The following is a 23,056-nucleotide window of genomic DNA, read 5'->3' on the forward strand; positions in this document are numbered from 1 at the left end:
TGAAGTGATATCATTGATCTGTAGTTCTGTTGTCACATCAACATCTGAATTTTTAGGTATACTTTGCTAGGCAACATTAAAAGGCAGAATGAACCCTGGCTGGTTTGGCTTAGTGGTTAAAGTATTGGCCTGTGGACCGAAGGGTCTCAGGTTCGATTCCCAGTCTGTATCTATGACTGTTCCAGAATGATTCTGCATCCTGATTTGGGACATCAGTTCATTTAGTTGACCCTTAAACTGAGTAAGTGCATTTGGTTCACACTGAATTGTATCTAGCTGAACTCGCAACTGCTCTTCATCAGCTTGGATGGCATACCTACTCTTCCTCTGAATTTCCTGTTCGATTAGGACCTGTAAGGTTCTGTGGGAAAGGTCCATGAGTTTCCTCTTGTATTGCGCAATTTTGGCCATAGTTGTAGTTTGATTCTTCTGTAATTCACCAATATCTTCAGATATAATATCTAATCTGGTGTCTGATGCTGCTTAGTCATCTGATCTTGAACCTTCAGTCTTCGAAGAAGTTCTTTGAAACCCACCATTGGAACAGGAATTAACTTTTCAGAATCAGGGTTATCCACCTTGGCTTTTTCCCACCAGCAGGAGGATTTTGTAAAAGTTGTTTGATCTGTGCAGGAGACAGTTCTGTTCTAGTCATAGAGAGGGTTACACCAAGTTGCTGCAGTTGTGTTTTTATATTGGTTTGTTCAAAATGGGCATACAGTGTTGTAGCTGGAACTCTTCTTGAAGTACCATTTGGAGAACGCTCAATAATATAAATGACAACTTCTGTCTGATCATCTGGCAGTATTTTAATACCCTCTACATTTACTCTGAGGGTCTGGTTTCCTCCCAATACTTTATGCAATGATTCTACCAATTTCTGTTGCTGGCTTCGAATATCTGTTTCTTTTTTGTTAGAAACTAAAACCACTAGCCCATCTTCATCTTTATTATTGGGCATACAACTATAATCCTCTGCCTTAAATCGGCAAAAGGGATTTTCTTGTGTGAATTCCACTGGTGGAATGTTATTGTTGAAATATCCTTTTCCTGTTCCCCAAAAGGCCTGCAGTTGATTCCATTTTGCCAAAATAGCATCTCTCTTATCTCCCAACAGTGTTGGAGCAGAAGGAGCACTTGCAGTATTTATCAGTTGATTGGACTGGGCAGGAGCTTGTGTAGGCTGACTGAAGAGACCACCTAATGCAGTTTGTTGTTGCTGCTGCTGTGTATTAAATCCTCCAAATCCAAGTCCAGTTCCCAAACTAGTACCTAAACCAGTACTAGTTCCAGTTGTGCCAAAACCAAATCCAAAATCTTTATTCTGAGTACCACCAAACAGTCCAGTAGTGCCTGTGCTAGTTGGAGCAGAAAAGCTGAAAGCAGAACCTGCTGTTGTAGATGTTGTCCCAAATCCTCCGAACCCACCCGCGGGGGCTGCGGTGGCTGCAGTGGTGCCTGAGGTGCCTGAAGGAGTCCCTTGTCGCAGGAGCAAGGGACCAAGAAGCGGCTCCCGCAACACAGGGTCTATTGATTTGTTGATAGTAGCCATTCCTGGCAAGTGTGAGATGATACTTCATTGTTGTTTTAATTATCTCTCTGATGATTAGTGACGCTGAGCATTTATTTATATTTCTCTTGGCCATTTGTATGTACTCTTTGGAGAAGTGTCTGTTTGGGTCCTCTGCCGATTTTTTTGTTTTCCTTTTGTTGAGTTGTATGAATACTTTATATATTTTGGAGATTGTCAATGATATATCAGGTTGGGGTTTAATTTCCAAAATATATAAAGTACTCCCAATATTTTCTGTTCATTACTTTATTTTATTCTCTTCAGGCAAGACAGCTTTTCATCTTTTTAAATATTTAAGTGAGGCATAATTTTTATGAAGTTCTTTTAATAATTCTATATTTCTGAAATTTTATAGTGACCATTGAAATGTTTATGGATTATTTTATATTTTCATATTATAATTTTTCTAATACAGATGATGTTCATAGTGCCTTTTTACCTAACAACAGTGGGATTTTTTAAAATAAAAATATAGTATAGAGTATAATCTGCAAATATGTCATTGGATTAAAAATGTTTTAATTAAGCTGTCATTTTTTTTTTATTCCTATTAAAAGAAAAATTAGCAAAATTCCTTCTACCACTTTGGGATAAATTAAAATACTATCTATTTTAGTAGAACCCATTGGCCTCATTTTTTTATTTGATATTAGAATATATATATGAGATAAAATAGTTTTAAGGGTTTAAAGTACAGTACCTGGTGTTTAGTAATATTTATGGAAAGAGCCACACACATGATGAGGCTTCATTTTTGACCGAACTGTTCTTTTTTTTTTATTCCTCACCCGAGGCTATTTTTCTACTTATTATCAGATAGAGTGGGAGGGAGAGAGAGACAGAGAGAAACATTGATGTGATAGAGCCACATTGACTGGTTGCCTCCCGCACAAACTGACCAGGGCCAGGGACAAACTGCAACCGAGGTACGTGCCCTTGACCAAAATCGAACCTGCGACTCATTGTTCCGTGGGCCGATGCTCTAACTGTTGAGCCAAACCGGCCAGGGTGACCAAACTGTCTCCCCACCCCCTTTTATCTCCACTCTAGGTGCCTTATTAAATGAAATTCAGAAGTAGGGTAACAGTATATTCTTTCATGTTACAGATCATCCAGGCCTAGAAAACATGGAACAGATTGAGAAATTTCAAGAAAAGGCTTATGTGGAATTTCAAGATTATATAACCAAAACATATCCAGATGACACTTACAGGTATCTAGAAGTTAAATACTATTTAATTAAATTCATCTAAAAACATTTTTGTGGATCTGTTATTCCATTATTTTCTATTCCAAGAGTAATTAAAATGTTCTAGTCAACTTTAACCTTTGAAATAGCTAATGCTATTAAAAGCAGTGTTCATTATTGCAAGTGCTTTACATGTAATATTTCATTTAGTTCTTATATTTTATATAGACTTTAACACACAGAGGTTAAGTAACTTACTAAGGTCACATAATAAATAGCAGAGACTGACTGAACCTAGGTAGTCTGACATAATGCCCAAACTCTTTATTTTCTTTAGATAAAATAATGGGTTTTATTAGTAAAAGGAAGAAAATGGAGAAAAAAAAAACAAAAACCGGCCATTAGACTTTCATATTTAACTTTGAAATTTGGCTTATGATATTTCTACCAACATATTTCTTGCCAGTGTCCTTTGGAAAAAAAAAATTTATAAGATCAGTTTTTGAAGAGGGACAGTGTTTTAGCGTAGTTAAACATGTGGCCATCAGAGCCAGAGTATGTAGGTTTGACTCCTGACCTTAACCTTATTAGCTGTATGAATTGGGCAAATATTTTAACTTCTTTGTTTCAGTTTTTTTACCGTAAAATGGAGATAATTAACTCAGTTAATATATGTAAAGAGCTTAGAGTGCCTATTTCATAGCAAGGGCTATATAAATGTGTTTACTAACATTACTGTTACTTTTTAAATGTTTCTATTGATTTTAGAGAGAGAGGAAGGGAGAGAGAAAAACATCAGTGAGAAAAAACATGGATTAGCTGCCTCCTGCATGCCCCCTACTGGGGATCGAGCCTGCAACCAGGCATGTGCCCTGACCAGAAGTCGAACCAGTGACCTCTTGGTGCATGGGACAGTGCTCAACCAATTGAGCCACACCGGCAAGGGCTTACCATTATTATTTATTTAACATACTTCAAGCTAGTAAAAGAACATTTAACATAAAATGTCTTACACATTTTAAATAATAAATTTATAAGCCAGTTCCATCATGAAAATCAGCCTTAGTTTATGTAACCAGTTTTCTTATCCTACTTCCTACCAGTTCTCTGGATGCAACTCAGCTGGTGGGAACAAAAAGAACTGAGTAATTTGAGGAGTAGAATACATGGCTGTAGGAAGATCACTTAATCCTGGGGCTGCTGGTTTCATTTGGTCTCGAGCGTTGGAGTGCAAGGCCTTAGACTAGAGGAAGGATAAACATACCACACGCATTTTGGAAAGGTGGTTCTTTTGTTGTTGGTTTTGTCATGATTGTTTTTTAGTTGTTTTTTTTTTTAAGTTTCTAAAGTTGTTTTATGCCTCATTATAAAATAAAGACAGTATTTAAATTTTTTCTCCTTTAGACATACAGCTGTTGCTGACTTCTGTTTCATCAGGTTCCGGGTGCTTTGATCTCTGGAATTCTGAATTTCTTATATTCCTAGTTACTTAAAAATAATAAATTATCTTTGGATAGCAGTTTTCAATGTACAATGTATTTTCACAACAAGACATTATCTTGCCAAACATTAAGAACCTCACTGCACAGAACTGGCAGAGATCATTTTGTTAATTTCCACAGAAACATTGTGAGAGAGGCGGGGAGTAAGTAAGTGGCTTACACACATTCACATAGCTGGGGGGCAACTGAACCAAAATTTGAATCCAATGGTCTTGATTCCATAGTCTGTGCTTTTCCCAGTAATAACAACTATTGCCTGTTTTACCATTCCCAGTAGTTTGTTATAAAGCTATTATCATTAAACCTTGTGTTCGCTGATAACACAAAATATTGCTGTTCATACAACTTCAAATGAGCTCCTAAGCCACTCTTAAATATATAGCTTGAACCATGGTTTAATAGCATAGCATTTAAGAGTAAGGCTTTACTATGAAGCCTGTCAGACTGTACTTATTTCTAATTGATTGTCATACACTCTGAAGCTTGAATACCAAGGTTTCTATTTTAACTTTTGAAAATTTGATCTTTATTAAATAGGCCACAAACAATATACATGCAGGAATTGCTCATATTTTTCTAGTAAATATCTCTTTGATTTATAACCTTGTCCCCCCACCATCTTTTGTTGTTTTTAGGTTATCCAGACTACTACTCAGATTGCCAGCTTTGAGATTGATGAATGCTACCATCACTGAAGAATTGTTTTTCAAAGGTCTCATTGGCAATGTACGAATTGACAGTGTTATCCCACATATTTTAAAAATGGAACCTGCAGATTATAACTCACAAATAATTGGTCACAGCATTTGAAGTCACAGTACAAACTATTGTTCTTTCTCAGAACACAAGACACCAAATGGAACTCGTTGTTTTCAGGGCACCTGGAAATTTTGACTTTAAAGAATAACCAAAAACCAGGATATTTTTATTTTTACTTTCTTAAGAAGCATTTTCAAAGTGACTGGGCAGGTAGCAGGAATTAGGATTCCCCTTCCTGTCTTATTTAAGTGAATAAGAAATACTATGAATTTATTCTTGGTTAAGATGATACCTAAAGCTGTCACCTTTTAACTATCTAAGCTAAGATCTCTCACTATATCTTATTTTATTTGATAACACAAATAAATTAGTCCTTTTTTTTTCAGAATTGTGTTCTATTCATGTTTAACTTCATTATGAACTAGTATAAACACTTAATTGTCAGAAATCTCTGAGGATATCCTTGTATTTTATTCTTCTATAATATCCGTTTTAATTACTGTCAAAAGATTATTTTATGCTCAATGGTATAATGATAACATTAGAACCAGAGGAAATAATAACTGAATATATATATTTTTTGTAAATATTATTATAGCTGTGGCATATAGCATTCTCATTGCTGGCAATGAGACAGGTCATTTGTGATCTTAAGAGATGACTTTTTTTAGTGGTATATGTTATTAGTTTACAAGCACTTTTTATTTATGTATGTAGCAGAAAATTGTTTTTGAGAATAAGATAGGGTTCATGTTTTAATATTTTTTATTTACTGCAGTGTTTTAAAAGTAGTAGAGAGTGATTGAGCTCAAAATGTTTCAGTATTGCAAAATAGATCTTTAAAATGTTGTTCTTCCATTCCACAAAAATCATCTGTCCTCTCCCTCTTTTCTAATCTGCATTATCTAGTTTCCTAACCCTTCCATGGGTATTAGCCAGTTTCTTTTAGGTTTTTAGAAATACACTCTGTTAAATAATGGATTTATCATAGTGAATTTGTGTTTTCAAGGTGAGTGAAACAATTATTTTAAAGCAATTAATAAGTTTTAAAATTTTAATTTTTTTTAATATATAAAGGAATATACTGTATACTGATTTTTCACTGTAAAGAGGAGAGGGCTTTTTTAGTATGAGCATCAGCCTAAAGCCTTGTTATTGCTACAACAAAAGCATTTTAAACTCCTTGGATGTCTTCCACAATAATGTTTTCCATAGCAAACCTGATACTGTTAAATATTTCTTTGCTCTGATGTCATGATTAATTATTTTGGTATGTCTATTGTTTTTTTTTTTTTCAACAACAAATGTGGAGATTTCATTGTACTCAGAGTACATCTTTTACAAAGATTTTTGAAATAGAATTTTGGGGGAGGCTGGATTTTACTAATTACTACTTTATAGTAAATCAAAAGTTAAAGTATCAACTTACAATCTTTACTGACTTATAAAGGGAAACTTTTTCCCCCCTATTTAAAACATGATTTTTGTCACTAGATTTACTTTTAATATCAACTAGGAAAAACTACATTTACTATGAAATACACAAATGGGAAAATTAGTAGGTTTATAAACCCAAAGAAGTAAGCCAAGGATTTAGAAATAATGTACTAATGGTCAATCACACACGTTTTTTGCAGGTATTTTTCTTGATTAAATTTGTAGTTATATTTGGAAGTGTTTTTTAAACTATATTAAAATGTGACCTGCATTACAAATTTCTGTTTCCTGACAGTATATTTGACGTCAGAGTTCTATTTGTTGAGTAGTTATTCTTTTGTTTGTTACACTGTTAAGAAATCTTTAGTAAGATTTATTAAAGTACTTCCAGGAAGGGAAAACATTTCCATAGTGATTATTTTAGGATTATTATAATTCAGTTTGAATACTTCTAGGTAATTATTACAGATTATTGATTAATTAATTTTTTTTTTTTTTTTTTTACCTCCTGAGATCTCAGTAAAATGAAAGTAAAGTGTAACCACATAATGAAAAAACAAAAGAGAAGGAATCAAAGGATAAGAGAGTTCAATAAATTTTTGGAAAACGAAGTCCAGGTAGAGAAAGACTGACTTAGCAGAGCCAGAATCAAGGAAGCTCTAATCTGAGTGTCTGCAAAAGGCAATGCAGTGAGAAAGAAGCCAGCATACCTTGTAGTATCCAGGAAAGATGCTTAGTATCTGGAGGACCCAGGTGCTTATATTCAGAGATGGTGCTTGGGACATAAAAAAGAAAGGATTGATTGCAAGTTTGTATACAGACTCATTGAACTATCTTTCTCTATACTTTCTTAAGTCAGGTGACCACTTGATGTTTTCCTGCCTTTTTGAGCAGGGTGCCAGAGTTTAATGCTCTTAAAAAACTAACTGGAAGATCATAGGATTTACAGGATACCAGGAATGATAGAAGGCTTGGGTTATATATAGGGTTGAAAACATGGATTAAGTTAAAGTCTGCATTCTAAATGTGAGCTTCCTAATTGTGTTCCCAGAATGCTGGCCATAAGGTATAGGCTTAAAAATGCTAGGGTATTTTTCTTCAGAGAAATTAATTGCCTCCACAAAAATGATCTCCAGACACTCACTTTTGGTTGTGCCTAAGTAAGAAGCCTGATTGCCACTTTATCACTTTCGTGAAGCCCACTAACTTTCAAGTCATGTGTGTATACTTGGTGTATCCACTCAGCTCAACAGTGCCTACTATTAAATATGAGCATGGAGCCTGGTTCACCAGGTATTTGAGGAAAATCTCTAATACCTAAGAGATTACACATGGGTGGTATAATGCAGGGATCAGAAAAATACCCTCATTAATATTTTGAAATAAATTAGATGTTGTAGCCATTAAATGAGAACAGGGTACTTTGAACGGGGAAATTTGGAGCAAGAAACCAGCCCCTGGAAATTAAAAATGATAGCCAAAGCAATTCATTAGAAGGGTTGGGAGATAAAGTTGTTGAAGTCACCTTGAAAGTATAACAAAAGACAAAGAAATCGAAAATAAGAAAAGGTAACATTAGAGAATCAAATCAGGAAGTCTTGTATTTTAATAGTAAGAGTTTAAGGAAAAGAAGACAGGTGGGTGAGAGGTGTAGAAGGGGGAGAAGTGTGTATGGTCAAAAAGCAATAGATCCTTGTGGTAGAACTGTTAAGTATCTTTTCTCTTTTTATTATTTTTGTTACAGATGTTTCTGTGTTCAGTATCTTGACTGGTGGCATACAGGAACTTACATGTATAAAACTGTATGGAACTAAACATGCACACACACGAGTACAAGTAAAACTGGGGACATCTGAATAAGATCAGTGGATTGCATCAATGTCAGTACCCTGGTTGTAATGATACAGTTTTGCAAAATGTTATACCATTAAGAGAAACTGAGAAAAGTATAGATGGGATAGGATCTCTCTGTATTACTTTACAACTGCATGTGACTCTATAACTATCTCAATTAAAAATTTCAAGGAAAATAACTTTAAGGATGTTAAGAAATGATTACTTAGGCCATGCTCATTAACAGCTGCTAAAATCACAGAAAGTGAAACAAGCAGATACCATGTGTGCTTATTGATGGAAGAATATCATCACCTATAAAATATACTTAACAACAACAATAACAAAACCCCACCAATCTGGTCAAGCACCTAGGCTTAATTACTAATATACAGGAAATACAGGGGATATAAGAACACAGGGACACAATCAAAATTCAGACTGGGGTGGGGGAGGGGGGGTACAGGAGAAACAGACAGTTTCTTCATCAAATAAATTAGAAGGACAAAAAAGCAGGGGTTGGAGAGTGGGAGAAACCTATAGACTGAAAGAAATTTAAATGAAAATCAACCAGTTACAATATTGGTTGGGAAAAAAAGGTAAAAGTATGATGGGACAGAGAAATTTGAACCCTCTGAATATTTAATATTAAGGAATTATATAAAATAATGATATGTTTACTTTTTTTTTTTTTTTTTTTATCCTCACCGGAGGACATTTTTCCATTTTTTGTTCAGGTAGAGTGGGAGGGAGAGAGAGGAAGAGAGAGAGAGAAACATCGATGTGAAAGGAACACATCGAGTGGCTGCCACCTGCATGACCGACCAGAGCCGGGGACAAACTGCAACTGAGGCACGCACCCTTGCGGAAACTGAACCCGGGTCTCTCAGGACCGCAGGCCGACGCTTTAACCGCTGAGCCAAACTGGCCAGGGCAGATATGTTTACATTTTAAAGAGTTCTTAAATATATAGAAATATTTCCCATAGAATTTTTTTTTAAATAGGAAAACAAAAAAGTGTATGAAAGTCACAATTCAACAGAAACAAATTCAACATGATTTTGAGCAATTGAGAAGAGTCTAAGAAAATTTGACCCTGATATTTACAAGTTTTCCATTTGGCATTGAAGATTTAATAGCATAAAATTAAATCCTTTCCCTGGATCTAGTCATATTACTTGATCCTTTCAAGAAATACTGTATTTCAGTTTTAAAGTCATAGACAATTATGAAAGCTTGCAGTTACGATTATAAGTGTAAATCTTATAAACCTTGATATTTTGAAAGAAATTATGTTGACTAGAGTCTGGAAGAGCAAAGGATGAGAAGAGGTGAAGGAAGTAAGGTGCTAAATTTCTCATCCCATAGTTGAGGATCAAGAGAAATTGATGGGTCAAGAAATATATAGGTTTTAAAGCATATTTAAAATAAAATAGGAAATTGGAAATAGTGTTAATTTAATATCTAAAGTTTTAAATATACTGGTCAAGGCCCATGCCCGGGTTGTGCCTGGCGTCTGATGTGTGAGACAAGATGTGATGGGATGGGAGGCTTGAGGTGTTTGGTGGTGACCAGCTGGTGTCCCTGCCAGCAAAGGCCCAGTGACAGGCATCCGCACAAAGGTGGAGATGGCTTACATCCAGAACAGCTTCCTGACTAATGACATTCTTCATGAGATGCTGCTGCTAGTGGAGTTCTGCAAGGGTGCCCCTGACCTGGTGACGTTCCAGGGCTTCTACCTGGACAAGCTGAAGATCTCCCTGGCCAGCAGGATGCCCAGGGACCAGGATCTGGGTCACGTGCTGGAGCAGGTTTACAGCACCCTCAAGCAAGGGAGCTGGGGGCACTGGCTTCTGAGGACCTGGGAGGCCACCTGATCAGACTCTGAGCTCCTGTCCCATTCCTGGCAGTTCTGGGTGAGGGGGAACAGATTTAGGGGCTTCTGTTTAGGAACAGAACTGTTGCTCTGTTCCTGTGTGACAGTATACCCACACACACACACCTATGCATATATATATATATATGTATGCATACATATATATTATTACTTTCCTAATAATTTTTAATACTTTAATTTTGAATTTTAACCTTGCAACTAAATCACCAAATCCTTGAGAGCAGGTGCTTAATCATATACAGTACATTTCTATTCTCGCTATTCCTACACAACGCTAGTACATGTACTCATTATCATTATGTGCTCAATACTGAATTTCTTAGTGGTATTTTGTTTCTAAAGAATCCTGAAAGAAAGGATTTTGAAGTAGTCTGAGGCAATCATTTGCAATGAGGAAACAGGGGTCCCCAAAGAAGGAAACTCCAACTGGGGAAGTCTAGTCTAGGTGACTTTTCCACCACATGCCTCCTTCTAAATGCAACTCCTGAGAACTGGTAAAAGTTCACTGCACCTTTGCGTCCCAAGGAAACCTAAGGAAACCCTCCAGAAATAGGGAAGTGGCCGCGCCTGCGGAGCTTCAGCTCTGCGCATGCGCACGAGTGGGACCCTTGTGTGGTAGGCTCCCCGCAGCTGAGTGCTCGCTTCCTCCGGGGGCCTTTTTAACGGCGCACCCGGAAGGCGGGGCCTGCAGGACAAGATGGAGTACCTGCAGGTCCTGAAGCGCGGACTGCAGCAGGTCAGCGGCCACGGCGGCCTCCGGGGCTATCTACGAATGCTCTTCAGGTAGGCGGCCAGAGCCAGGCCCCTGGCCTCTGGGTTAGACTTGCGCTGGCTGGGTTGTTGGAATGGGGCGCGGGCTTGGGTCACCTTGGAGAAGCCGCAGCTCTGGTCAAGGACAACCGGCCTAATCTCCGCCTTCCTTCCCCCGCCGAAACCCCTTCCCAGGGGTCTCCCAGACACAGCACCAAAGCCAGCTCTAGAGACGGAGCTGTGACGTGGAGGCGAGGGCGTCAGGGCTGCATCGCTGCCCTGCTTCCCGGAGAGTACTGAACACTGCCACTCACTGTGTGACCTTGGGAGCGTTTTTTTAGCCCCTTATTTGGCCTTAGTTTTATCTTCTGTAAGGCGTTGAACAAGGTGATCGTCATGGTCTCTACTAGTCCTGACTTCCGTTGAATCCGACTAGCGGCATCGTTCCTGGAAGCCAATTGGAGACCCACAATCGAATGAAAGCTCGGACCTTCGTATCATTTTAAGATGGAATACTTTGGCTTCCTGGTTTCCTGAAGGTGTTTGCTAACTCCAGTGCCTCTTGATCGTACATTAAAATAGTCTTGTGATTGCATCCATATATTTAGTGTAGATTAAGTGTGTCAGTTGGGTAGTTTATCTTTTCTTGTGCTGTCTACATGGTACTGGGGGCAATATGAGCAGGTACTCTAGAGCTCTACCGGAAAGCTGATTCTTCAACAGCGGGTGGTGTGGGCCTGGGAATGAAGGCTGGAAGTCCACAAACAGTGACCATCCCCAGGCATCTCCTCGTTTTTCTAATTGATGTAGCAGCCTTTGTTTCTTAACATTGGTATTCTCACTTTATTTACATTTGTGTTTTGAGCAAAGAATTCATTCTAAAATATCTGATTTCTTTTGGATATTCACAGGGCAAATGATGTGAGGGTTGGTACATTAGTTGGGGAAGACAAATATGGAAACAAATACTATGAAGACAACAAGCAGTTTTTTGGTGAGTGCAGTATTATGTGATATGAATAACAGGAGTGAGCTTTAGACTTGAGCTTCTGTAATGAATGTATAAACATACATATATATGTATTTTTATTTCACGGGATTATGTTAATAAATGGAAATGTTTTTACATAAATACCATGGGAACCTTTTTCATATTAATTAGTTGGATGTATCTACAGCATTCTTTTTTGTTTGGATATTTGTGTTTTTTTTAATTAAAATTTTTTTTCACAGCATTCTTTTTAGTAGTAACACAATATTCTACTGTATGAAAGAACCATTATTCTCTCAAATAATTTACTATTGATAGACAGTTAGATTGCCTTCAACTATTTTTTTTTACTAAAAACAATGGTTTGTGAACTTGCTTGTAATTACTTGTTTAAATATTCTAAGAATAAATTTATGGAATTGGGATTGCTGAGTCTAAGTGTACATAATTAAAATTTTGATATATTTATTGGGAGATTGTCAAGGCCCAGCTTTATCATCATGGCCTAACTCTGTGAAACCTTACCTGAGGTTTCCTCCATTTGCCATCATGTTCCCCTGCCACATTGGGTTATAGTTTACTTTTAGTTACTTATTCTCAAGATTGATCTCTGTAATAGAAGAAGCAAGTCTCAATTGAAATCTGTATTTCTTTAATAGGATATGGTCATGTTTAAATTGCATTAGTTGATATTTGTTGATGATATGTTTACGGAGGAAAACTCTATAAAGTAAATGCAGATTACCTTTGCTTTTATTGGTTTAAAATCTATTATAGAGATGAATTCATATTCCCTGTGTGTCGGGTATTGCAGTGAGGAAGTGGTAGAAGGAATTAATACTTATTATGCACTTACATGTCTGATGTTGAAGTAGGTGTATGTGTGTGATATTTAATTTTCATGTCAACCTCAAGATGTAGGTATAGTCATCTACTTTCAATAGACAAAGAAACTGACTGAGGCTCATAAAATTTGCCTAATATTCACTGGTAGTAAGAGACAAATACTTGATTGGAATCCAGATCTTTGCCCTTCTTAAGGACCCAATAGAAACAGTCTTGTAAATTGTGGTTAGGCCTCCAACTACTCCATAGAAATGTGTTAAAGAATGTAGTCATATTATTTTGATGACATGAACTGTCCTACTTATCTAACCATCATGTATATAGTTTGCTTATTATGTATAATCAATTTCTGGTGGTCATTAAAAAATACTTATATGGAAACATCTAATTCAAGTGTGATTGCTGTGAGTACATGTCTTCTGCCTCATTCTCAAGAGGAGCACTTTCTCCTAAATACTTTGACCGGCTGGGAACATATTCCCTTACTCCCTGTACTGCTTTCTTGACATGGGTGGAAACAAGGGTTCACTGTGGAAAAGGACCCCACCCACAGAGTAGGTCTTAGTCTCTCTGCAGGGATTTTGCTGTGGCAGCTGCCAGGCTATTGATAGAAGCTTGCCTTCACTATCACACCCAGGGTGCTATTTCTCGAACATGTCTCTTTTATAAGAGCACATAAAAGTCTTGTCTTAATAAAAAGGTTGTCTTCTTTGATATTAGGCAATCATGATTTTTTTTTAAGGTTGTCTTTATTTTCTAACATCTTTCTAAATGTTGATCTTTCCACTCAGGCCGTCACCGATGGGTTATATATACTACTGAAATGAATGGCAAAAACACATACTGGGATGTGGATGGAAGCATGGTGCCCCCTGAATGGTAAGCTAAGTCAACATTCTTTTTTATTTATTTTATTTTTTTTGCTTGGCAGTGTTTGTTTTATTACACAACTATTTATTGAATAGCTTATTTATAAGGCAGGCAATGGTATTCTGAAAGCATCTGTATCAGTTATATATTTTACAGTTTTAGTGGGTCAGGAATTTAGACAAGACACAGTCTGGATAGCTTATTTCTGGTCCAGGATATCAGACCTCAAGTGGAAGATTCAAAGACTGGATAGAAGAATCATCTGAAGACTTGCACTCAGTGTCTGGAAGTTGATGTTGGCTGTCACCTGAAGACATAGTGGGGCTTCCTCAGCCAAGTGCTCTGAGAGAGGGGTGGGGGGCGCAAGCAGAAACCATATTGCTTTGTCCGACTTAGTCTGAGAAATCATTCAGTATCAATTTCGCCTTACATTGGTCAAGGCGATTAGAAAATGCTACCCAAGTTTAATGGGAGAGAACATAGACCCTATCTCTTCATGGATGTGTAACAACATAGTGTGGCTGTTTTTTTGGGGGGGTGGGGAGGTGGACAATATTCCATAGTATCACCTGGATATGGGTGAAGGGAAAGGCAAAAATAATTCTGCCTCTGATCTTACTTGGCAGTTCGACCATAAGCAAGTTTCTTAACCTCCCTGAGGCTTAGTTTTCTCACCTATAAAATGAGAGCCCCCAAGTTCCTTAGATCTCTAAAAACTATGATTTTATAATATAACTATTTTGAAATGAAATTCTGTATGCTTTTCCTTGAATTACCAAATTTTATATTGACTATTTCAAATCAAAGTACTGATCTCTATTCCATAGGTTGCTGAAATAATACCATTTGGTTGATATACGATAAATTCTGGTGATCCTTGCCAGTTAGTCTAGAAAATTTCACCAAAAAACTAGAAGTAAGTATCAGGTTATCTGACACTTTATTTTAGTTGAACTTGATCATCAGAAATAGTTTTTGCTCTAGTGAGTAGCAGCTGGGATAATCCCAGAGTATTCACTTCCATTGTAAAGGCTCAGTGAGAAATCCAGGTGAGTGAATCGTGAGACGGGAGACAATAGTGGGAAATAGAATGAACTGAAAAGCACACATCCCACCAGAGACAGCAGCAGCCCTATTTACCTGTCCTCAGTTCCATCAACTGAGTATTTGGCCAGGGGTTTCCAGATAGGATTTTTCAAGAGAAAGTGAAAATCTGTATTTTGTGAGATTTCTTGTATTTTTTTTATATGTTAATTTAAAATATTTGTCAATTTAAATATAGCACTATCTAATACATGATGGAATGTTCTCTATTTGTTCTGTTCAGTAGGGGAACTTCTAACCACATGTGGCCCTTTGAAATGTGGCTACTGTGACTAAGGAAGTGAATTTTTTATTTTATTTAAATTCAGTGGGCTATTTGATTAGACAGAATAGTCGTTTGTTTGTTTTTTAATATTGTGTGAGCTAAGCAAACATGTTTATAAGAGTTCACCTACAACCAGTTTTCAACCTCTGGTCTACTTGGACCAATTAGGAGCATTGACTCATATCATTGATGTGGTTTGAAAACCATGGTATTGGATTATGTCTTTATACAAAACTCATTGGCTCTTAGTAGCAGCACTGCTACTACATTTGAGGCTGGGTTTTTTGCTCTTTTTAATGGGAAATAATAACCTATGGTTCTTTTGAGTTCTGAGGAGCTGTGATTTTAGAGGTAGAGCTGTCTGCCTTCTCCAGAGGGGCATTCTGTATGTCGGGGGCACTATTAAGAGCAAGGTCTCAAAGTGGAATTCTGGTGTTAGGAAATGAGGTGTCCCAGTTTGTATTTGTTTGGTTGATTGTTTTGGAGTGGGATTGGTCCTGGGAGGATGTAGAAGGCAGGTGAGCTGTCTTGTTCATATTGATCTATCTCCTTCAAAGCACTCATCTAACATTGGTGCTCAGGTCTGTATTTTGGGAGAGTCGGGGGGTGAGGGGGACAGATTTAAATTATGTGAGATGAAACACATTTAAAATGATAAAGTAGTAAAAGCCCTGAAAAGATAAAAGCACTATTCAGCCAAGCACGCCCTTTCATACGACCTGACTTCACATGAAAAAGAAGCTGACAGCTGTAGAAGACATCACTCCAACAGGTGCCCGAGGGTAACTGAGAATACAGAGCTGATTTCTTTTTGGAGTGGATGGAGCCTTCTCTCGGGGCTGAGTACCTTTGACAACCCTTGTTTGTAAGGGAAGTTTAAAGGCCTGTGATGAGTTTGTAGGAAGCCTGATGTGGGACAAGCTCAGCTGTTTGTTTCTTGGACTCTTGCTGAATGGCATGTATTGTGGAATTCTAACTCTGTGGGTTCTTCCCTGAATAAGTTTGAATCATGAATAAGTTTGAAGTAGGGCTGATTTATTAGAAAGCTAGGTATTATCTTACACATAGAGTAATGAGTAGCAAATACAATGTATCATCTTTATGCATTCAAACAACTATTTATTTATTGCATACCTGTCAGGTGCAAAGACCTATGGAAGGCACAGAGGATACAACAGTGAATAAAACAAAGTTCTGGTTCTCTTGGGGGAGACAGAAAAACAAATATGTATTTTAGACAACAATAAACATAAGAAAGATAATGTGAAGCTGCATTCATAAAGGGATAAAAAGCATGGGAGGGTCAGGTGTCTATTTTATACTGGGGTTAGTAAAGACTTTTTCGAGGAAATGATATTTGAAGAGGGGAGGGAAAAGTGGGGTCACTACCTTTATGACTATAACTGTGGTACAAGCCACAGTTATCTCTTTTTTTTTTTTTTTTTATCCTCACCCGAGGACAATTTTTTGATATTTTGTTCAGATAGAGTGGGAGGGACAGAGAGAGAGAGAAACATCGATGTGAAAGGGACATATCGAGTGGTCGCCACCCACACGACCCAACCAGGGCCGGGGACAAACTGCAACCGAGGTACATGCCCTTAGCGGGAACCAAACCCGGGTCTCTCCAGACCACAGGCCGACGCTCTAACCACTGAGCCAAACCGGCCAGGGCCACAGTTATCTCTTGCCTGGACTTCTACCACAGCCTCTCAACTGGTCTGATTATGTTTCTGCAGAACTCTAGTATTCTTTACATACTAAGTGATTAGAGTGTTTATTTAAAAATGTAAGTCAGCTCACATCCAATCTCTGCTCAGAACTATCATTGACTTTTCATGATAGAATCAAAACCCAACTCCTTATGTGGTCTGTAAGACCTTACGTGATCTCGGCCTGCCAGGCTTTCCGTGCACTGCCCTGTTCACTGCCCTGCTGACCCTTGATTTGGCCACATTGGCCTCTCACTTTTCCTTGAACAGTGTACACACTTCCATCTCAGGCACTTTGCGCTGCTTCTCAGATGTTGTGTGGTTCATGCCTTCACTTGATTCAAGTGACCGTGCTGGTGGCTTCTCGGACTACCCTGTTTAAGAGCTCCGTTCTGCTCTCACACTGTGTCCCCTTACACTGCTCTAGTGTTTTCCTTGGTAGCACTTGTCTCTGCCTAGTGTTTAATGAGGTATTATTTAATTTATTGTTTCCCCAACTACCTTGCTTCTTGATGATAGGACCTTGTGTTCATTGTTGTGTTGCTAAAGCCTAAAACAGCGTCTAGCATATAGCAGTTGCTCAATAAATTATTTGTTGACTGAATGTGGGTATACTCTTTTACTTGAAACAACCATTATTTTGCTTTTTGGATACAATAATTTTTTTCACTTCTAGCTGATCTAAAAATGGTATATCTGTCACTCTTTTTGTAGCTTTTATATGAATTTAAAGCTAAATTTACCTCCGAATTTCATTCTGACTTCCACCTGTCCCATTTATTATTATTTTTGTTTATTTTTTTCTTTATTGATTTTAGAGGAAGAAAGAGGGAGAGAGATAGAAACATTGATGAGAGAGAACATCTATTGGCCACCTCCTGCGTGACCCCCACTGGGGACCTGGCCCACAACCTGGGCATGTGCTCCAATCAGGAACTGAACCAGCGACCTCTGGGTACATGGGTTGACACTCAACCACTGAGCCACACCAGCCAGGCCCATCTGTCCCTTTTAATACTTTGTCCCACTGAATTATTTGTTTTAGTCTTTTAAAATATTGTTCACCTAAATAGCCATCTCTCAGTGGTGGGATAATTTTCTTCCTCTTGGTGTATTTGTTTAATCTAGTCATTTCCAAGTAGTAGATGTCCTGTGAAATGCTCTTTGAATTGAATTGAAATGAGTGTTGCTCAGTACAGTGGGTTGCAAGATTCTTTTAAAAATAGATCCTTCCTAATATTTACTTTTATAACTTTTCTCAGCTAAAATGTGTTAATTATAAGCAGAAAACAAGATTGTTTGGATTTTCTAAATTCAGCTATTATTGAACACATTTTACTCACTATTCAGTGCTTTATTTAAGATTGAATCTAATATTTTACAAAGATGTGTTGTTGGAAAATTTCATACCTGGGGTGTGGAAATAAACAGTGTATTACTGAACTGCTCTTTATATATATTATATATATATAATTTTTCTTTATTGATTTTAGAGAGAGGAAGGGAGAGAGAGAGAAATATCAGTGAGAGAGAACATTGATCGGCCACCTCCTGCATGCCCCCCACTGGGATCTGGCCCACAACCTGGGCATGTGCCCCAACCAAGAATTGAACTGGTGACCTGTTGGTGCATGGGCTGACGCTTAACCACTGAGCCACACTGGCTGGGCTATTACTGAATTGCTCTTGATTCCAATTTCCAGAAGAAATCTTCATTTTGTTCACAGGTTATCAGTGTGTAGTACCTGCTAGAGATAGTAAAATGTAGAAAAATTTTGAAGTTTCTAGATAAAACAAACAAACGAAAGCTAAGTTTGAACCTTTTCTTTGTAGCTGATGTGAAAGATGTTGCCTTGTGGAGTTGACTTAAAAAACATTTTCATTAAGGAGGACTGGGAGAAACAGTCTGCCGCTAAAACATTTGAATACTTTAGAGAGTGATTTTTTTTTTTTTTTATGATGGCTTAAGAGGATATGAAATGGGGTTAGAAGTAGACAGAACCTATTTATAGTATAAAAAAAAAAATGACAGATGACTTGGACAGGGTTTTAAAACCATCTCTAGTTGGTTTGATTTAGAAGGATTTTTCTTTTTTATTTTAAATCCTCATCCGAGGATATTTTTCCATTTATCTTCAGATAGAAGGGGGGGGGGGGCATCTACATCTACATGAGAGAGACACATCGATTGGTTGCCTCCTGCATGACCCCGACCAGAGCCAGGGACTGAACTGTAACTGAGGTACGTGCCTTTGACTGGACTCGAACCTGCGATTCCCCAGTTTGTGGGCTGACATTCCAGCCACTGAGCCAAACCAGCCAGGATGGATTTTTCTTTTTAATAGCTTTTTTCTTTCTGTAAAGTAGTACGTTTCCATTACAGACATTTCAGAAAATTACAAAGTAAATAAAAGTAATTGGTTATTTTACTGCACTGAGACAAACCACTGTTAACATTAAATATATATTCTTGTGATCTCTTTTTCAATGCGTATGTATCCTTTTGTTTTTGTTTTTAATGTAAGTGGGCTATTTGAAGAGGTAGGTGGGTTTTAATCTTAGCTCCAGCTTGGGTAAGTTACTTAAACTCTTGGTGTCCCAGGTTCCATTGGGAAGCTATGTTCAAGCCTCAGTTCTGTAACTCACATACATGCTGTGGGACCTTGTGAAAGTCATTTCAATTCTGCTTCCTCACTTTAAGAATGTGGAACATTAAGTAAGTGTAAGTGATATGTGTGAGAATGTGTCATAAACTAAAGTGGAATGGAGGAATAGAATTTTAGTATGATGAGTATTTTCTTTTCTCCCTTTTTTTTTTTAATCCTCACCCGAGGACATTTTCCCATTTTTGGGAGGGAAAGAGAGAGGGAAACATCGATGTGAAAGGGACACAACGAGTGGCTGCTACTCCATAACCCAACCAGGGCCGGGGACAAACTGCAACCGAGGTACATGCCCTTAGCAGGAACCGGACCTGGGTCCCTCCAGACCACAGGCCAACGCTCCAACCGCTGAGCCAAACCGGCCAGGGCATATGCTGAGTATTTTTACCTCAAAATACAATCAAGTTTTTCTTTAGTCTTTCATATTTATTTTTTGAAAAACTGAAAGATCTTTGGCATTTCTGGGCTGAGTGAAATCATCTGAAACGTGAACAGTATGGTCAGAAATCTGTCTTGATTCCCAAATTAATAATGTACATTTTCCAAGGAGAAGAAAGATTTAAAACTGCCTATGTTTTTGTTGTTGTTGTTCACTGTTATTTAGTAATGTTTTATTTCTGAGAATTAGCTGAAAGGGAAAATAAAACTTTTTTATTTTTCTTATTAATTCTAATCTTAAAGACTGTTTTTTTTGCCATGATTTTTAAAATCCCTTCATTTTGCACCTTGAATACACCCAAACTGAGGGGCTATTTAAGTAAAGTAGTATATTTTGAAAAAGAAAGGGCTAGTCTTCCTTCCCTGTTCCCTGACACACTTTTCCTTATACTGAAAATAGAGTCAACCACTTGTGGGATTTTTCCCATTTGAGTTGTGATTTAGTATATCTTTGTTTCCAGTTATTTTGACACAACCTCGGTATATTTGAGTACTGAGTTTCTCCAAAAACGTATTATATTTTCATTATAAATATTTATCGCTTTGGTATTTATAACTTTTTGCCTTTTTGCCAGTCTCCTCATTCATAGTCTACGTGATTCTGCATTTTGCCCTGGCTGGTTAGAACATCAGCCCGCGGACCAGAGTCTCCGTTCGATTCTGGTCAAAAGCACGTACCTCAGTTGCGGTTCTGGTCGGGGTCATGCAGGAGGCAACCAGTGGATGTGTCTCTCTCACATTGATATTTCTCTCTCTTTCCCTTCCTCCCTCCTTCCCTTTCTCTCATTCTATCTGAAAACCAATGGAAAGATACCCTCGGGTGAGGATTAACAAAAAAGAACATGAGGGCCCTGGCCAGTTTGGCTCAGCAGTTAGAGTGTCCGCCGCGGTCCGGAGAGACCCGGGTTCGGTTCCCGCTAAGGGCATGTACCTCGGTTGCAGTTTGTCCCCGGCCCTGGTTGGTCGTGCGGGTGGCGGCCGCTTGATGTGTCCCTTTCACATCGATGTTTCCCTCTTTCTCTCTTCCTCTCTCTCCCTCCCACTCTGTACAAAAAATGGAAAAATGTCCTCTGGTGAGGATAAAATAAAATAAAATAAAAAACAAAAAAGAACATGAGGGACATAAACTGTAAGTGGCTGCGCGCAGTCTCCTGGGCAGGGCTGCTGGTCTGCTGCGTCTTTTTTTTTTTTTTTTTTTTTTTTGATCCTCATCTGAGGACATTTTTCCATTTTTTGTACAGACAGTGTGGGAAGGAGAGAGAGGAAGAGAGAGAGAGGGAAACAGCGATGTGAAAGGGACACATCGAGTGGCTGCCACCGCACGACCAACCAGGGCCGGGGACACACTGCAACCGAGGTACGTGCCCTTAGCGGGAACCGAACCCGGGTCTCTCCGGACCGCAGGCCGACGCTCTAACTGCTGAGCCAAACCGGCCAGGGCAAGGTCTGCTGCGTCTTTAACTGCCAGGAATAAAAGTGACCTGGCTGAAAACCCGCTTTGCAGAACTCTTTGGTGTGGAAATCTAAAACGTGTGATTTCCTTAGCCTTTATTTAATACTAATTGTAACAGAAAGGTTATGCTAGCCTAGCAGATAACATTTTCTTGTTTCTGATAGCTGCTTACACTGCCACAATGAGAATACGTTGTCTGCTCATCTCCTGACCCTTCCCAGTAGCCTTATCCTGGGAAAACATTTTCAGATTTTATGTGTTATCAATTACTGTGAGCAGATCTTCTTGAACAGACATAGCATTATATATTTTTCTTATTAGCTTTAGTCTTAACTATTTTACTGAAACCTCCTCCTCTTGCCCTTTTCTCTGTAGCTGGGCAGTTTTTTGTTTTTTTCTTGGAGCTGCAATTTATGCCTGTGTCCTCATTCCCTGTTTTCATAGGGTCATGTCTGTCTCGTGAGCTCTGAGCCTTGGGGGGTGTGGGATGAGTTCTCTCCTTCCTTTCCCATATAAACTCAGCGTGGCTTTCTGCTCAGTTCTACTCTTTGTCCTTTGGCCATTGATTCTCCCTGTCTCAGTCATTAGAGAGACATTCTTCTGTGAGCTCCATTTCCTTCTTCAGGCCGGATTTCTGGCACTTCCTGCAAATACCCTTTGAAATTAAATGGTTAAATGCTAAAGGCATATATACTTGTGAACTTTGGTTTGTGATTTAATAATTTTAAGGTAACGAATGTTATTTTCTCCAGTGTTCAGGCTTAAGATTGAATTCCAGGTTCACGCAGAGACCCTCTTCCTCAGCGTCGGGGTCAGACGAGAGCTGCTGAGCTGGAGCAGCCTGGGCACATGGAGGCCCCAGAGCCGGCTCTGGCATCTCTCAGTAATGCTGAGGCCCGTCAAGCTCATAATATATTTTTACATCTAAAATTAGGATATATATTCTGTCAATAGTGTCATAATTTAATTGGCAGCATTTTTCTTTCTTAGAGATGCATAAAATAATGGTGTATCTTAAAGTTGGTGGTGTTCTAGATTTGATGAAATACAATAAGGATACTAGCAATAGCTGGAGTTTGTTGAGCACCTACTATGCACAGAAAATTTTCAAGGTGCTTTATGTGTCTTATCTCATTTAATCCATATACAATCCTTAGGAAATAGATGTTCAGATGAAAAAACGAAGGCATAGAAAAGTTCAGCTAGTTAGTGATGGGGCTAAGATTTGAACTCAAGCAGCAAAATAGCCCCAGAGCTGCCCTCTCGCCCTCCCCCCACCACACTGCACTGCCTCTTGGTAACTGTTTTCTTTCCCCTCCTCAAGGCACCGTTGGCTTCACTGTATGACCGATGATCCTCCAACAGTGAAACCACCTACTGCTCGTAAATTCATTTGGACAAACCATAAATTCAACCTGAGTGGCACACCACAGCAGTATGTACCGTATTCCACCACTAGAAAGAAGATTCAGGAGTGGGTCCCACCTTCAACACCTTACAAGTGAAGACAATGAAAAATAATTTAAATGTGTAAAATATGGACTTTTCATGTAATTGCACTTTTATTGCTGGTAACGTAATTAAAATTATTTGATTAAACAATGTCTTTTGTGTGGGTTTTTTTGCCCTTAATTTGTCATTTTTCAGTTGTGAGGCTTACAAACGCGGGTAATTGAAGTAGACTTCTGTTGGGGTGGCTGCTGGCGTAGCTTCCCCTTGCCCAGGGGTCGTGTCTGCTTGGTGACCCTGCCTCTCTACCATAGCTGATTGACAG

General features: G+C 38.4%; 3 protein-coding genes across 8 annotated transcripts in view; 2 read left to right on the top strand and 1 right to left on the bottom strand.

The window, feature by feature from the left end:
- Window positions 1–11,925, top strand: part of NR2C1 (nuclear receptor subfamily 2 group C member 1) — a 55,942-nt gene extending 44,017 nt beyond the window's left edge. For 3 of the 6 annotated variants that reach the window (XM_036250990.1, XM_036250989.1, XM_036250994.1), the window contains 2 exons: window positions 2,681–2,786; window positions 4,900–5,351. In XM_036250990.1, the coding sequence (XP_036106883.1) occupies window positions 2,681–2,786; window positions 4,900–5,074 (281 nt within the window). In that variant the 3' untranslated portion in view covers window positions 5,075–5,351. Of the gene's footprint in view, window positions 1–2,680; window positions 2,787–3,865; window positions 4,025–4,899; window positions 5,352–8,204; window positions 8,244–11,851 lie in introns of those variants that run through there. The other 3 variants (XM_036250992.1, XM_036250991.1, XM_036250993.1) reach the window with 3 other exon arrangements.
- LOC118623210 (nucleoporin p54-like) lies at window positions 67–1,552 on the bottom strand. The gene is given in 3 exon segments (XM_036250737.1): window positions 67–471; window positions 474–595; window positions 598–1,552. Coding segments are annotated over 3 exon segments (1,482 nt in total).
- NDUFA12 (NADH:ubiquinone oxidoreductase subunit A12) lies at window positions 10,840–22,881 on the top strand. The gene is made up of 4 exons (XM_036250995.1): window positions 10,840–10,973; window positions 11,852–11,934; window positions 13,569–13,656; window positions 22,607–22,881. Exons 1-4 carry the CDS (start codon window positions 10,888–10,890, stop codon window positions 22,785–22,787), a joined length of 438 nt encoding a protein of 145 aa, XP_036106888.1. The 5' UTR covers window positions 10,840–10,887; the 3' UTR covers window positions 22,788–22,881.
- Window positions 22,882–23,056: the final 175 nt, after the last annotated feature.

This window comes from Molossus molossus, unplaced genomic scaffold, assembly GCF_014108415.1.
Source record: "Molossus molossus isolate mMolMol1 unplaced genomic scaffold, mMolMol1.p scaffold_m16_p_10, whole genome shotgun sequence".
NCBI lineage: Eukaryota > Metazoa > Chordata > Mammalia > Chiroptera > Molossidae > Molossus > Molossus molossus.